The sequence below is a fragment of the Bacillus rossius genome, chromosome 13, assembly GCF_032445375.1.
Source record: "Bacillus rossius redtenbacheri isolate Brsri chromosome 13, Brsri_v3, whole genome shotgun sequence".
Taxonomy (NCBI): Eukaryota; Metazoa; Arthropoda; class Insecta; order Phasmatodea; family Bacillidae; genus Bacillus; species Bacillus rossius.
Window position 1 is genome coordinate 16,100,553 of NC_086340.1, and position 14,062 is coordinate 16,114,614.

Genomic DNA, 14,062 nt, shown 5'->3' on the forward strand with positions numbered 1-14,062 from the left:
TATGTAACACAATGGGCAACGACAACGTGGCTATTCAACCAAGATCAAAATTTTCTTTTTCTTTTTTAACACATACCATCTGTGGCGGATGGCGCAAATCAAAGTTCATAAAGCCAAAAGAAAACTTTTTAGCATTGTTTAGTGTATTTTAACAAGATAAACAGTATTTTCATAAAATTCGTGGTTGAAAATCATGTCCAATGAAGGGGTTAAGTTTTTTTTCAAGGTTTTTTTTTCCGCTTTTATCGGAGCCCTTATATTAAATAGTTTAAAATTTCAGTCTGCAAATGGAATGTTTCGATAGTCGACGTAGCTGCTTCTTCAGCGAATTCTAACGGCGGGTGCAAAAACTACGTGTGATTCGCGTCCAGAAATTTAGCTGAAAACCCAATTCGCGTATATTTATCATGCTCAGTATTATTTTAAAGAATTAATACTTCAAATTTCGTGGCTCCGAGTTTCGTATTATAAGTGATAACTAGAGATGCGGAAATTTCGAGAATTCATTTGGTCGCATGTTAGAACGCAAACCTCCACACTCCCGCACTGTGCTCATGATTGGACCGCAGTTATTTGGACACGCCCCTTCTGCGACCGCGATCCAACGATGCCCAGCCGGGAGAGAAGTAAGCGAATCTGGCGGTGCCAATTAACAAGGATAAAAAGGTTCTCGTTTATAAATCAACCAATGGGAAAGAAAACATGGGTTTAACACACACATGACTTTGAAATCTACCCTGAGGCCAGACGAACCCTCGAAATTTCCGGGTCTCTGGTGATAACTCACCGAGGTTAGATGTTACTCATCTGTGGCGAGTGGTGAAAGACTTCAGCTTCTTGGCGGTACCGCCTCGAGAGGACGGGTGATCGCTGTGTCCCTTCAGGCGGGTGCAGACCCTGCCCGTGGTGCGACGCGGCCTGAAGAACCTCCGCTGCTGCGACGGCGACGCCGTCACCTTGGAGTGCCGCGTTCACGCGACGCCGGCGCCCGACGTCCGCTGGGAGAAGGACGGCAGGGTGAGTCGACATCACAAGTCTATCCTCACGTGTATCCAGTCTAATACGATAGCATTTTATTGTATTTTGAATATGTATAACACTTTATGAAAGAAAAAAAGACATCACAAAGAACTTACAACAATTTTTCAAATGGGTTGATTTATAGTTCTAAACCTTGTAACTAGAGAAATCGTGATGGTTCTGGACCTTGTAAGTTTAGGTTGCGCGACTGTTCTGGCCATTGTAAGTAGGGGTAGCGTGATGATTCTGGACCTTGTAAGTAGAGGTTGCGTGACAGTTCTGGCCTTTGTAAGTATGGGTAGCATGATGGTTCTGGACCTTGTAAGTTTAGGTTGCGTGAAGGTTCTGGCCCTTTTAAGTAGGGGTAGCGTGATGGTTCTGGACCGAAGTGTTTGCATTGTGTGTGCCGCAGCTGATACCATTGGGCGGGGACATCACCACGGAGTTTGATGGTGAGACAGCGCGGCTGACCATACACCAGGTGTACCCAGAGGACGAGGGCGAGTACTCGTGCGTGGCGTACAACGAGCTGGGCAAAGCCGCCACCTCTGCCTGCCTCGTCGTCGATGGTGAGTTACACTCCGCTGTGAATACATTTAGACTAAGGAATACAGCCACTATTAATCCATGTATTATTTTCACTTCAGGTTGCATCCAAATGTACATAAATACTCCAACTACTGTGTTGTGCTCATTGACCATTACCAAGCTCATACTCGTATGGATTTTATTGTAGATGATTAAGTCATAAATTTCCTCCTGTTTAGGGTTTTCCAGGGCATGCTGAAGGAGCTGTAAGCCAACTGTCAAAGTGAAGCAGATGTATATATGTTTCAAGTTTATTTTGCTACTGAATGGATTAAGGACATTTTTAATGCTTCTATTCATCAAGAAAATGGTACCCAGTGCACTTACTTACCCAAGACGACTGCTGTATTGGAAAATGTTATTTGTTGACGGATTCCGTGTACTCAATTCCAATATCCGTGAGAAAAAAAGTTCATCTGACTGGGTTTTGGATTTCCCTTTATTTTCTCCCTGTTTGTGAAATTGATTTGTGGTAGTTTTCCCAACATTTCTGGAAGAAGAGGGTAAAGGCAACTTATATATTATTACCTTCGGCCTGCCCTTCTGTAACCAGAACGCTTTGTGTAGCTGACATGGATCAGCCCTGTAACTTTCCCATGTCAACTCATTCTCTGCCAAACTTGAACGACCAACGACCCACATAATTATCACATCTCGTTAGTCGAATGCTAATTCAGTCTCATTCCAACCCCCTTTAGGGGCTCGCAGATTATTTGCCAATTAAGATTTGACAGTTAATGCACATCTGAAGAGCAGTTTATCTTTTTTTGTTACTCATATTAGTAAAAAGGCCTTGTAACTTCTGGGAACTATGTTTCTCACTGCAGTAAACAGAACAGATACTATTAATAATATGTTACATGGACAACAAAAAATAGCAATAATGATCATATACTAACCTGATGAACCAATGACATAGTAGGCCTATTGGTCTCCAGTTGATTGTTGAAGCTACTGCAAACTGTCTCGATTTACAGAATATATTACTAATTAGTGATCAATCTATTTTAATTAGATTTCTCTGCATTGTTAACATAAAAATAGCTCTGTCATTTAGTTTATATAATTCAATCTGGACATAAATTAGTCAAAATATTTGGAAATTTAGTATTAGTAGAGTGCATTAATACACTTTTTCCATATCCTAGAGCACTTAGTTGTGGACCTAACAATACAATATATACATAAATTATCAGAAGAGACTCCAACCCACTACCCTGAGATTTGATTAAAGAAATGCTTATCATTACAGTACTGAAAAAAAGCCATTTCATAACTATCCTGTACAAAATGCATGTACTAACACTTGCATTAAAAATATTCAAGTCACAGTGAGACTTTTAAGTGGTAAGCCTATTGCTACTAACAATAATGGACTGTAACATCTAAATATTTTGTAAAACCATCAATTCCTAACTTTAACTTTCTTATTAAAAATATTAAATTCAAGTAGATAAAATAACATTCATACTGTTCATCATGGTTAATTTTAAATGTTATTTGTAACCTTTTATAAGTATCCAGCCATTTTTAAGTAGTTATTTAACAACTTTACTTCTGCAGACAGTTTCACATAGCCAGATTGCAATCTAAATTTATTCCCAGATCACAAGGTTTATTTTTATATTTTATTTAAAGAGCGAGAGCCTCAGTGGTTTAGAAGCCCGATAATTCGCCTACCACCAAGTCAATCTGGTTTCGGTTTACAACCCCAAATGAATTTTTTACAAGAAGGAAACATAGTATTCTTTTCCATGAGCAGTGCGTTTTAACGAGATGTTATCATATTACCCCCAAATGCACTTTATCACCTCTCCACCTCATAGTTTCACACCTCAATGGTGGTGTGAGGTAGTGCAGTTGTAATACACTCTCATCACATCCTAAGTTCGGATCCTTGTCCAACTCTCTGCTGTTTTTGCTTTCCCTTGTACTTCTAAGAACATTATTTGCAAATTTTGAGATGGTTCCATAGCAAAACACTTTCGAAACATTCTTTATATGTAATTATATGTGTTTCTGTCTCACATGACCTCAGTCTTGACAAATCTTTGAGCCATAATTCATTCCGAATGAGCTGATTAGTGGGAACTAGTGGTTTTTTGAGCTGGGACCCATAGTTCAATGAACATGCTTTGCTCGGAATGGACGGTTTGAGCCAAATAATGGGTGGAACCCTACAGAAATGAATGATGCTGACTATTCATGGAATGATAACACACAAGCTGTTTAAAAAACATGAATCATTATAATGGGCTTGGTACGTAATCTAAGAGTCATTAATTAAGCATCACATATGGGTATGGTATAACAATAAAATGCTGTACCTAAGTATATTTTTTAAATCTCCTCGGCTATAGCCCACAGATACTTATTCCCACTATCGTAGTTGTATTTACTACAAGGCAAGGTTGTAACATAGTTTGTGAACTGCCCACAGTGCCAGAGGAGAAGGACACATTGCTGAGTCAGCGGCTAGTAAGACCTCCAGGGTTGTTGTCGGCAGAGTCCACGCCCAGGTCTACCCCCAGGAGTACTCCGTCGCGAAGCAAGTCACCCTCTGTGTTCAGTGAGTACTGTTTAGTGTGAAAAAACACGGTGAATATGTGGTGGAAGAGTTATTAGCTGATGTGGCGAAATATGAAGTGTCAGATTTGTGGCATCGGCTCTGAACAGCTTATTTTGAGATACCACTGTCAAAAATACATGTCACATCGCCATGGGCATAAATCTGTAGGATTTACAGGGGATGCCACGTAATTACATTTACCATTTCTGTTTCGCAACTACGATATTTAAACGCAAGCAGGGCCCCTCACTGAAGGGCTTTTTGATTTCAAGAGGTGCCTGGTACTCCCTGCCCTCTCTGGGAATTATGCCAATGCATGTCGCACAGTTTCTTATAATACTGTTGATAGAAGCGGCAAAATTAGTTTGTCATTACAGAGACAAGAAGTGAAGTTAATAAATAATAACTTTTGCATCGTCAATTCAGTGGCTTGGTGCAGTGGTAGACGACCTCGTACCATAGCCGAATGCACACTAACATAACGATGCGAGGGGTTCTGAGTTCGAGTCCAGTGGTAATAATTCGTTTCATCAAAATTTGTTTCAGTCGAAGTTTAAGATGAAGATTAGGATCCATACAATAAATTACAACGGAAATTTTAGTAGATCTATTAAAAAAAAGTATTTGATTATTTTTAACTTCTTTAAAAACTTTTTATTTCCTCCCCTTGGAGTTATAGTTGGTTGGATAAAAATTCATTTTTAAAACAGGTTTTTACATTATTTATATAGTTAAACATAAAATAAATAAATTAAATTCGATAGTGTAAATATATTCTTATTCCAACTCCTGTTTTTTTTTTAAGTTCCTTGTAATAATGGTTTCTATAATCACAAAGTTGTTTCAAACAACGAACACTTTGAACAAATTGATTGTGTACCTGTTTAGGTACATCGTTTGGTTTATCTGTTTGATGTAGCTATTTTGGGCTTGTTCTCTGTGGGTCTATTTTTTTTTCATTTTTTATTGATTATTTGCGTTCTTGAAATATTTTTTTTTCCTAAAACAAACATTGCAGTGGTGTACGTCCAAGAAATTGCATCAAATGCATATGTGTGTGTGTGTTAGTGATGTATTATGAAAGCTGCCATCTAGGCTAGGTCTCACTCTCTGCAACTGGAGTTTCTCCTCCAGGGAGTTCCCGGTGTTGCTCCTGCTTGTAGTGGCCCGACCGTGGCTGGGTGGGACCCTGGAAGGGTGCAGCCGGCCTGTGGTGGGTGTAAGGGCTGTAGGGTAGGTCAGCACGCCTGATCATGGGAAGTGCCTGGTTGAATCAATATGTTGGTGATGTGTTGTGAAAGCTGCCATCTAGTAAGGTTTCTGTCTCGACAATTAGAGTTTTTCCTCCATGGTCCTGTTCCTCTTCGGGCATCCGCAGGCCAGCATTGTGGATGCTCGTACCAGCCGGAACGCCTCTTCCTTACCAAGGACCGTTGACATCCAAGGCGGGTGGCAACCACTCTACAAAGATCTTGCAGGTAGAGTGTAAGGAAGTAGGCTAGACCGAGCATAGCGACGGGAGAGCACAGCTTTTAGTCCCAACCTGACACCCGGCCCTTTTCTGGGTCTGGTAGTGTGCCCAGTCATACCAAATCACTGGGACCGAAGTCCCCACCCTTTTCGGCATAGCCCCTGTTAGGAAACCAGCGATACCACGAGGAGGTAGGGGTCGCCTTGTTCCAGAGAGGCTATTTGAGACGCTTCATGGAACCATCCAGCAACTATGTTGGAGGCTAGTCTCGGATACTAGGACTCAAGAAAGAGCCCCGACACCTCAAACGACTGCTTCCTTCTCTCTCAAGGGTGGACAACAGCAACAAGGCCAGCCTCTCAGCGTAATGCAAGTAAGGCAAGAGTAAGTAAGGTAAGAGAGTCATAGTTACTCCCGCCAACCACAGTCGGGCCGCGACTCTCGGAGGTAATCCGCTACCAGAAGGAGGAAGACCAGGAACTCCATGGAGGAGAAACTCAAAATTGCTTGAAGTGTGCAGCGGCCTGTGGTGGGCGTAGCGTAAGGGCAAGAGCGACGATGTGCGGTCGGCTGGAGGGTTGGTCTCCACACCTAATTACGGAAAGCCCTGGCTGAAGTAGTCTTTGCCTTTGCGAAAGATGCTTCCATTGCCTGGCTCGCGTGTCCACTCTCAGACGGGGTCAGGAGTTGTGGCGGTTGTTCGCAGGAACGCGCGAGCGCCTGACAGCGACGCCCAGCGGCACCGACAGACCACGGCGGCTGCGCCTGGCAGCGCCCAAGTTCTACGCCGTGCCGCACAACCGCGTGGCGGAGGAGGGCGAGACGGTGCGGTTCCAGTGCGCGGTGGCGGGCCACCCGGCGCCGTGGACCAGCTGGGACAAGGACGGAGTGCCCGTCACCCCGGCGGCGCGCGTGTCCGTTAGCGAGAGCGACGACCTGCGCGTGCTCACGCTGGAGGAGGTGACCCGGGAGGACGCCGGCCTGTACCGCGTCACGCTCGAGAACGAGGTGGGGCGCGTCGAGGCTAGCGCGCGCCTGGAGGTCATCGGTGAGTCTTCTGTCTGTCGACGACCACCGGAGTTCACAGAGCCAGAGGGAACATTATAATTCATTAATAATAACGCCCCTCGCGATAAAAAAAAAGGAAAATATGTATGAACGAGTGCCTGGTTGCCGCGGAAGCGGGTAGATAGCGTGATTCGTTCGGTTCGCGTCCGTCACCATAGATGGCAGCACCAAGTCTTTTCCCGCTCTTGTCGGGGCCGTTTCACCGCTCTGCAATAGAACAGTAGCGGGGAAAACACATTTTTGTTTCGTACATATCACGTTCAGCGATTTCGAATTTTTTGTATTCTAAGCGTATATTCGCAACATGAAACACGAGAATTTGCTTGTTACCGATGTTAGATGTTTACAATCTCCGGTGAGTGCTGAACGGCTCGCTCACAATTTTTATTTTCTTATCCTTACTTAAAATCCTAAGTTTTTTAAAATGAACAAATAATGTGCTGGATACCTATCAATAACGGGTAGTTGTAAGTTTTTTTTTGCTTGAAAACCTGTCGTCATCATAATATTTAAAAAGATGGCGGACAATGTGTCCGAAATTAACATCGAATTTGTTTAAAATTTATAATGCTGACATTATATAAATGAAAACAGCTTCCTTTTATATTAGCAAAAAAAAAAATCTTATTTATTTTGAAAATAAATGGCAAAAATAAATCTTCTCTGCTTATCTATTATCCAGGGTTTATTTCTCTTTTTTCGCTTCTTGATAGTAAAGAGCTATTCAGTATAACTTTATGATATTATTGTTACCTATTATTGTCATCTATTTTTTTTAGATCCTAATTTTTTATTGTTTTTTATACAAGTAAATTAAATCCACCTGGGTTATGTTGTTTTTTTGCTAATTTACAAAAGTATTACTTTAAATGCACAAAATTCCTATAAGAAATGGCATTGAATATAATTAAAGAAATTTCTATAGACAGAAGAACAATAGAGTTTGTAAGGTATATAATCATTTCAAACATTTGCACATGTGTGCAAGTATTCAAGCATGAATGCGAGTGCACAGGTGTAGGTATACAAGTGAGCAAGCATCTGTGTGCGTATATATGTGAGTAAACAAATATTCGAGTGAGAGAGTATGGTAGTGCGAGTATGCAAGTTATCTAAAATATCGAGTGTTGTTACTGTTTTCCCATTGCTTTGGCCAGTAATTTTTATTGACTTGAAATATGATACATAAACTTCGCACTGAACTCTGCGTAACACCTGGAATTGCCTGGCCTCCGGGTCGTGGCCGTGTCGTTGGCTGAAGGATTATCACCGACATCGCGGTCGCCATCACCAGGGGTAGTGGGTTATCGAGGCGGTGACGGCGGCCGCGGCCCAGAGGCCAATCAGCAGGGGACGCACCACAATGCCGAAATACCACAACGCCGAATGTCAAAATTGACCACAACGCCGACAGCTATAAAACTGCTGTGTACCACAACGCCGAATTACCACAAAGCCGAAATACACTAACACCGAAAAATGTCATTGCAGGACTGCCACAAAGGTTAGGTTAGGTTAGACAAGGTTAGTTAAGCTAGGCTAGGATAGGCTAGGTTAAGTTAGGTTATATTACACTGGGTTAGGTTAGGTAAGGTTAGATTTGATTGTGGTATTTTGGCATTAAGGTACATTTAAGAAACACACACAAATTCATTCAGTTGTTATTTCGGTGTTGTGGTACACAGCAGTTTTCTAGCTGTCGGCGTTGTGGTCAATTTTGACATTTGGCATTATGGTATTTCGGCGTTGTGGTAATGACCACAAGCAGCAGCTCCGGTAAAGAGGTGCGACCCCTGTGACGAAGTCCACCCCTGCAGGTCGGCGAGGCGTCTCGACCCGCGGGCTGCGGGCCCTCAGCGCGTCGCCCAGGTCGGCACCCTACTTCACCCGCCGGCTGGCGCCCGTCTCGGGCCGTGTCGGTGGCCGCCTGACCCTCGCCTGCGACGTCCGCGCTTCCCCGTCGCCCGTCACCTCCTGGTACAGGTCAGTGCCACGCCCGGCTCCATTATTGCTGGGTTCGTATAGGGATACACAGTTTTATTAGTAGTTAGGAATAGGGGCTCCGGGGACAGGGGATCGGGGATTAGGATTCGTGACCTTTGACCTCTGACGTCATGGTTTTGACCTTTGACTCCTGGCATCACTTATGGCCGCCATCTTGGATTACATCATAGCCCTTCTCCTCCTCCTCCTCATAGCCCTCCTCCTATTACATCTTCTCATACAAGATGCGGCTGGAAATTATGTAATCCAAGATGGCGGCCGGAAGTGACGCCAGGGGTCAAAGCTCAAAACCATGACGTCAGAGGTCAAAGGTCTCGCTTCCTAATCCTAATCCCCGATCCCCTGTCCCCGGAGCCCCTGTTCCTAACTACTTTTATTGATTAATAATATTTATAGTAATAATAAATAATCTTACTCATAAATGCATAATCACCATATTTCTCGCAATTGGAATATTTTTTTCTCCTCCCCAAGTCATTCAGTGTCTGTCAAGTTCTTGCACACCGCACTCCTCGTGGACCTCCGTCGTCAAACTCTGTCACTCTTAACCAATTGTGTAGACACTGAAACTATTAACGCAGAGTTGCATTTGGTCCAGTGAGCCGTGATCCCACAGGCATTCCAATTTTAGTACATGTAAAATGTGCGCGGTAGGTACCTACCTGTTTGTGCTGTCATGCTCTTAACAGAAGTATAGTGAGTGCCTTGAGTAGGAGCTTTTTTGTATGTTAAATCTGCGTGGTCGCAGCCCTGATGCGACCGAAATAAGGTCAGAAGTGTGCAATTGGAGGATTAAAAAATTTGTGTCACAGAACATGCAAGCTATGTAGTTCCCGGTGTTGGCGAAGCTCCGAGGTTGTGGAGCTTTCTGTGGTACGGAAGTTTTCAAATCGGAAATGCTGTGAAAAGCGGGGTGAGTGATCGTGAACCTGACGATGATGAAATGATGTAATGTGTGTCAGGTAGATTAAAAACCATCTGTAAATTGAGACTACCTCTCTGTCGTATTACATCGGGTACTCGAAACATTACCCATTCTTAAGCCTCCACCAACCTGGAATAATTTAGTGTCACTAGGTCACACCCCGAACCTCTTGCCGTGAGAAGGGAGTTTGCCTGCGAGCGTTGTTCTCCGCTTTTTTACATACCGTGGGCCTTTTTAGCACTTTGTGACAACTAATTTTTTGTCAGCGTGACAGGCTCTTCCTGTCTTGTTTTTTTATTCAGTGGATCCCTAGCTTTTTGCTGTATCTTTGATTTTATCTGTTTTTGTATATGTTGTCAATTTCTCCGCTGTGTGATTTTATCTTTGAAAGATTTGTGCAATGGGAGTGCATGACTTGATGTAAGCTTTTGGACATACGCCATTGCTAAGCACATGCATGTCTGTAGATGAATACTACAAAAAACACAAATGACAAAAACACAAATTAAGCAAAAACTTGCTGTTGTCAGGATATAAACACCACACAATACTCCACAACAGGAATATGGTTAACAAACAAAGAAAAACAAAGAAAAATGGACCAACAGAACGAAAAAATCCCGAAAAATGATGACAGCACAAAAATACCGAACCCAAAAAATTCAGCACAAAAGTTGAAATGAGACAAAAAAAACACAACAAAACAAAAAGACGAAACACACACAATAGTTATTCCAAAAACAGAACAGAACGAAAAAAAATCCCCACAAATGATGACAGTACAAAATATTGAACAAAAAAAAACTGTGTGGACAGTTTTTATTCTTGTCTACCGTCCCTTTCTCGTCTGTCCGTAACAGAGTTGTTTTTGTCATTCTGTCTCGTTCGCAACACATCATCCTGTGGGTGTCTGATGGCCTTCACTGCCGATGCGCCCCCTCATCACTCACTCACTCTCGCCGTGATGACCCTGACCGCCGTACCAAGAGTGTTGGTGTGCCAAGTGAAACTTTATGATAACTATCCTGGAATACATTTTTAAAAAAAATACTTTAATGGTCTTAACATCTGTAAAATAAGACCTACCTCTCTGTCGTATTACATCGCTGTAGGGACCGGAAAAATTCACGGGTTCAATGACCTGTAGGATGAACTACACAGTTATACGTACACTGGGTCAAATGTCACCCACTCATTGGCTGCTGTCTTGTGAGACGTCCCAACGTAGCAGCCTGTGATTCGATACAGCTTCGGTCGGGTGTTTCTCATTGACCCAGAGTCATCCGGGTGAGTTGTGTGCCAACAGCAGAGGCAGCACTGAGGTATAACTATTTGTATTTTAGCCATTTCGCGAAATGAATTCGCGAATTTTTCCTGTCTCTATACATCGGGTACTCAAAACATACCTATTATTAGGGGCATGCTGATTTCGCGAAAAGATTTCGTAACTATATGAAAGGAAAAACACTGTAGCATCGTCTGTGTTTCGTGATTGGGTGAGTTTCTTCCAGGTACATATCGATTGTAACAACGCCAATCACAGTGATTCAGTGCGAATGTAAACGCGTCCTGAGTGGCTCGGTCAAATAAGGCAACGACTACTCTCGCTAGACGGCCGTCAATCACAAGGAAGAAACCACATTTGCGGGTACACCTTGTTGCAGTCTAATAAATGTTCAGATCTTTTCGCGAAATCTGCATGCCCCTACCCATTATTAAGCCTCCACCAACCTGGAATTTAATGTCACTGGGTCACACCCCGGACCTCTTGCCGTGAGAAGGGAATTCGCCCGTGAGCTTTGTTCTCCCTTTTTTACGTACCGTGGGCCTTTTTAGCGCTTTGTGACAACTGAGTTTTTGTCAGCGTGACAGGCTTTTCCTGTCTTGTTTTTTATTCAGTGGATCCCTCGCTTTTTTACTGTATCTTTGATTTTATCTGTTTTTTTTTTATGTTGTCACTTTCTCCGCTGTGTGATTTTATCCTTGAAAGATTTGTGCAATGGGAGTGCATTACTAATGTAAGATTTTGGACATACGTCATTGCTAAGCACATGTATGTCTATAGATGAAAACTACAAAATAACCAAAATGACAAAAACACGAATTAAGCAAAAAATTGCTGTTGTCAGGATATAAACACCACACAATACTCCACAATGGGGATATGGTCAACAAACAAAGAAAAAAGAAAGAAAAATGGACTAACAGAACGAAAAAAACCACCACAAATGATGACAGCACAAAAATACCCAACCAAAAAATTCAGCATAAAAGTTGAAACGAGACAAAAACACAGGAAAACGAAAAGGCGAAACAAACACAATAGTTTTCCAAAAAACATAACATAACGAAAAAGAAAACCCCACAATTGATGACAGCTCATAATATTGAACAAAAAAAAAACTGTGTGGACAGTTTTTATCCTTGTCTACCGTCCCTTTCTCGTCTGTCCGTAACAGAGTTGTTTTTGTCATTCTGTCTCGTTCGCAACACACCCTGCCGATGCGCCCCCTCATCACCACTCAAACAGAGTTGTTTTGTCATTCCGTCTCGTTCGCGAGACACCACCCTGTGGGTGTTTGATGGCCTTCGCTGCCGATGTGCCCCCTCATCACCACTCAAACAGAGTTGTTTTGTCATTCTGGCTCGTTCGCGACACACCACCCTGTGGGTGTCTGATGGCCTTCGCTGCCGATGCGCCCCCTCATCACCACTCAAACAGAGTTGTTTTGTCATTCTGTCTCGTTCGCGACACACCACCCTGTGGGTGTCTGATGGCCTTCGCTGCCGATGCGCCCCCTCATCACCGCGACGACCCTGACCGCCGCGTGGCGCGCGTGTCTCCTCAGGAACGGTGAGCTGGTGGTGCGCTCCAGCAGGGCGACCCCGGTCTGGGACGGGCGCACCGCCAGCCTGGAGCTGGAGTGCCTGGAGCCCGGGGACTCGGGCGAGTACTGCTGCGTGGCGCGGTGCGAGGCCGGCCAGGCTCGCTGCTGCGCCCATGTGGAGGTGCTGCCAGCCGCCGCCGACGACGACGATGACGACCCTCCAGAGTTCCTCCGGGGGCTCGACCAGGAGGTGGTGCTGGCTGAGGGTCAGCCCGCAGAGCTGCTCGTCCACGTCCGAGGTGAGCAGACCCTCCCGAGACCCACACACCACCACACCAAACCCAACTTGCAATGGAATCATGCTAAAAGCGGCCTCAGTCCAAGCAGTGGCGTAGCCATGGGTTGGGGGTGTTAGGGGTTCTAACCCCCCCCCCTCCCGCCTCTTAGCAACAATTATTTTTTATTATCCGAATGCAGATTAGCTCAAAGCCTGGGTGTCTTTACTGCTATCACCGGCCACTGCACTGGATGGGGAAGAGTGAGTAAGCGAGCCCTACCGATTCTCCTTCCCTTCCCCCACCCCTACCCCTGTCGCGAGCAGAAGCTGTAAGGTTCGTGACGCCGTGACGGGTCCCAAGCTTTCAAATATATCTTGACACCTGCTGTATTCAACCAGCGCGGTAATGATAAGCAGGTGGTGACTGGGTAAACTCTTCAAAGCTAAAGCTAATTGTTTCCAGGAATAGGCCAGTTCTGCCGCAAACCCAACCTTTTTTCCCCCCTTTTTTTTTTTGTATTTTCTGAGCTTCGAGCATGATTTATGATTTTGAGTGAACGTGAACAAGGCACTTGGATTGATAAAAATATATTTAATTAATTTCTTACTTCATCACTAAAACAATTTTTTTATTAAAAAATTAATAATATTTTTACCATTACAATATTTAATGTTAAGTACCGAAAACTGTTAAAATATCACTATTTTACACCCCCGGACTCCCCCATTTTATAGGGGGGGGGGGGGGGGCCATTCTTCTTGACCCCCCCCCCCCCCATACACAAATCCTGGCTACGCCACTGAGTCCAAGAAACCCAGTTTTCGAACGAATCTGTTCCTAAAGCCTCGTCAGGGGTGCATGTGTGTTAATGAGGCGGGATGATAGGCGCGATGCTCGCTGGTGCTTCTAGCGCGGTGTCTCCTCTGGACTGGCGCGCAGTCTTCTCGTCGTCACAGGACAACTGTGAAACTTTAGCGGTGACCGTAACACCATATTGCGGAGAAATGAAGATAAAGGTGTGATGAAAGTCCTTTTAAGAGCTTTTAAGATACTGTACATGTGGTTCTACGCCTAAAAAATTACTCTTGAAAACACGCGTTTTAGCCATTTTTAACTCTTCTAAAAATACAGCATAAAAACTTAATCCGAAATCATAAGTACTTTTCGGCCCTCAGCGAACTCTTAAAATGCTTTCCGTAAGTAGACACCACTCGGATATTTCGAGTAATTTTTAAATCGCGTTGTTTTTTCCTGAAGCTCTGTGCACCGAGTGTGTGTCCGGGTAGGCGGGGGCCTCATGCAACCCTTTTA

At 43.9% G+C, this 14,062-nt stretch overlaps 1 protein-coding gene across 4 annotated transcripts in view; it reads left to right on the plus strand.

Annotated features, from left to right (window-relative positions):
- Positions 1–14,062, plus strand: part of LOC134538271 (titin-like) — a 453,345-nt gene that overhangs the window by 341,462 nt on the left and 97,821 nt on the right. For all 4 annotated transcript variants that reach the window (XM_063379437.1, XM_063379439.1, XM_063379438.1 and 1 more), the window contains 6 exons: positions 885–1,017; positions 1,433–1,589; positions 4,049–4,177; positions 6,355–6,696; positions 8,534–8,699; positions 12,495–12,772. In XM_063379437.1, coding sequence (XP_063235507.1) covers positions 885–1,017; positions 1,433–1,589; positions 4,049–4,177; positions 6,355–6,696; positions 8,534–8,699; positions 12,495–12,772 — 1,205 coding nt within the window. The remainder of the gene's footprint in view (positions 1–884; positions 1,018–1,432; positions 1,590–4,048; positions 4,178–6,354; positions 6,697–8,533; positions 8,700–12,494; positions 12,773–14,062) is intronic.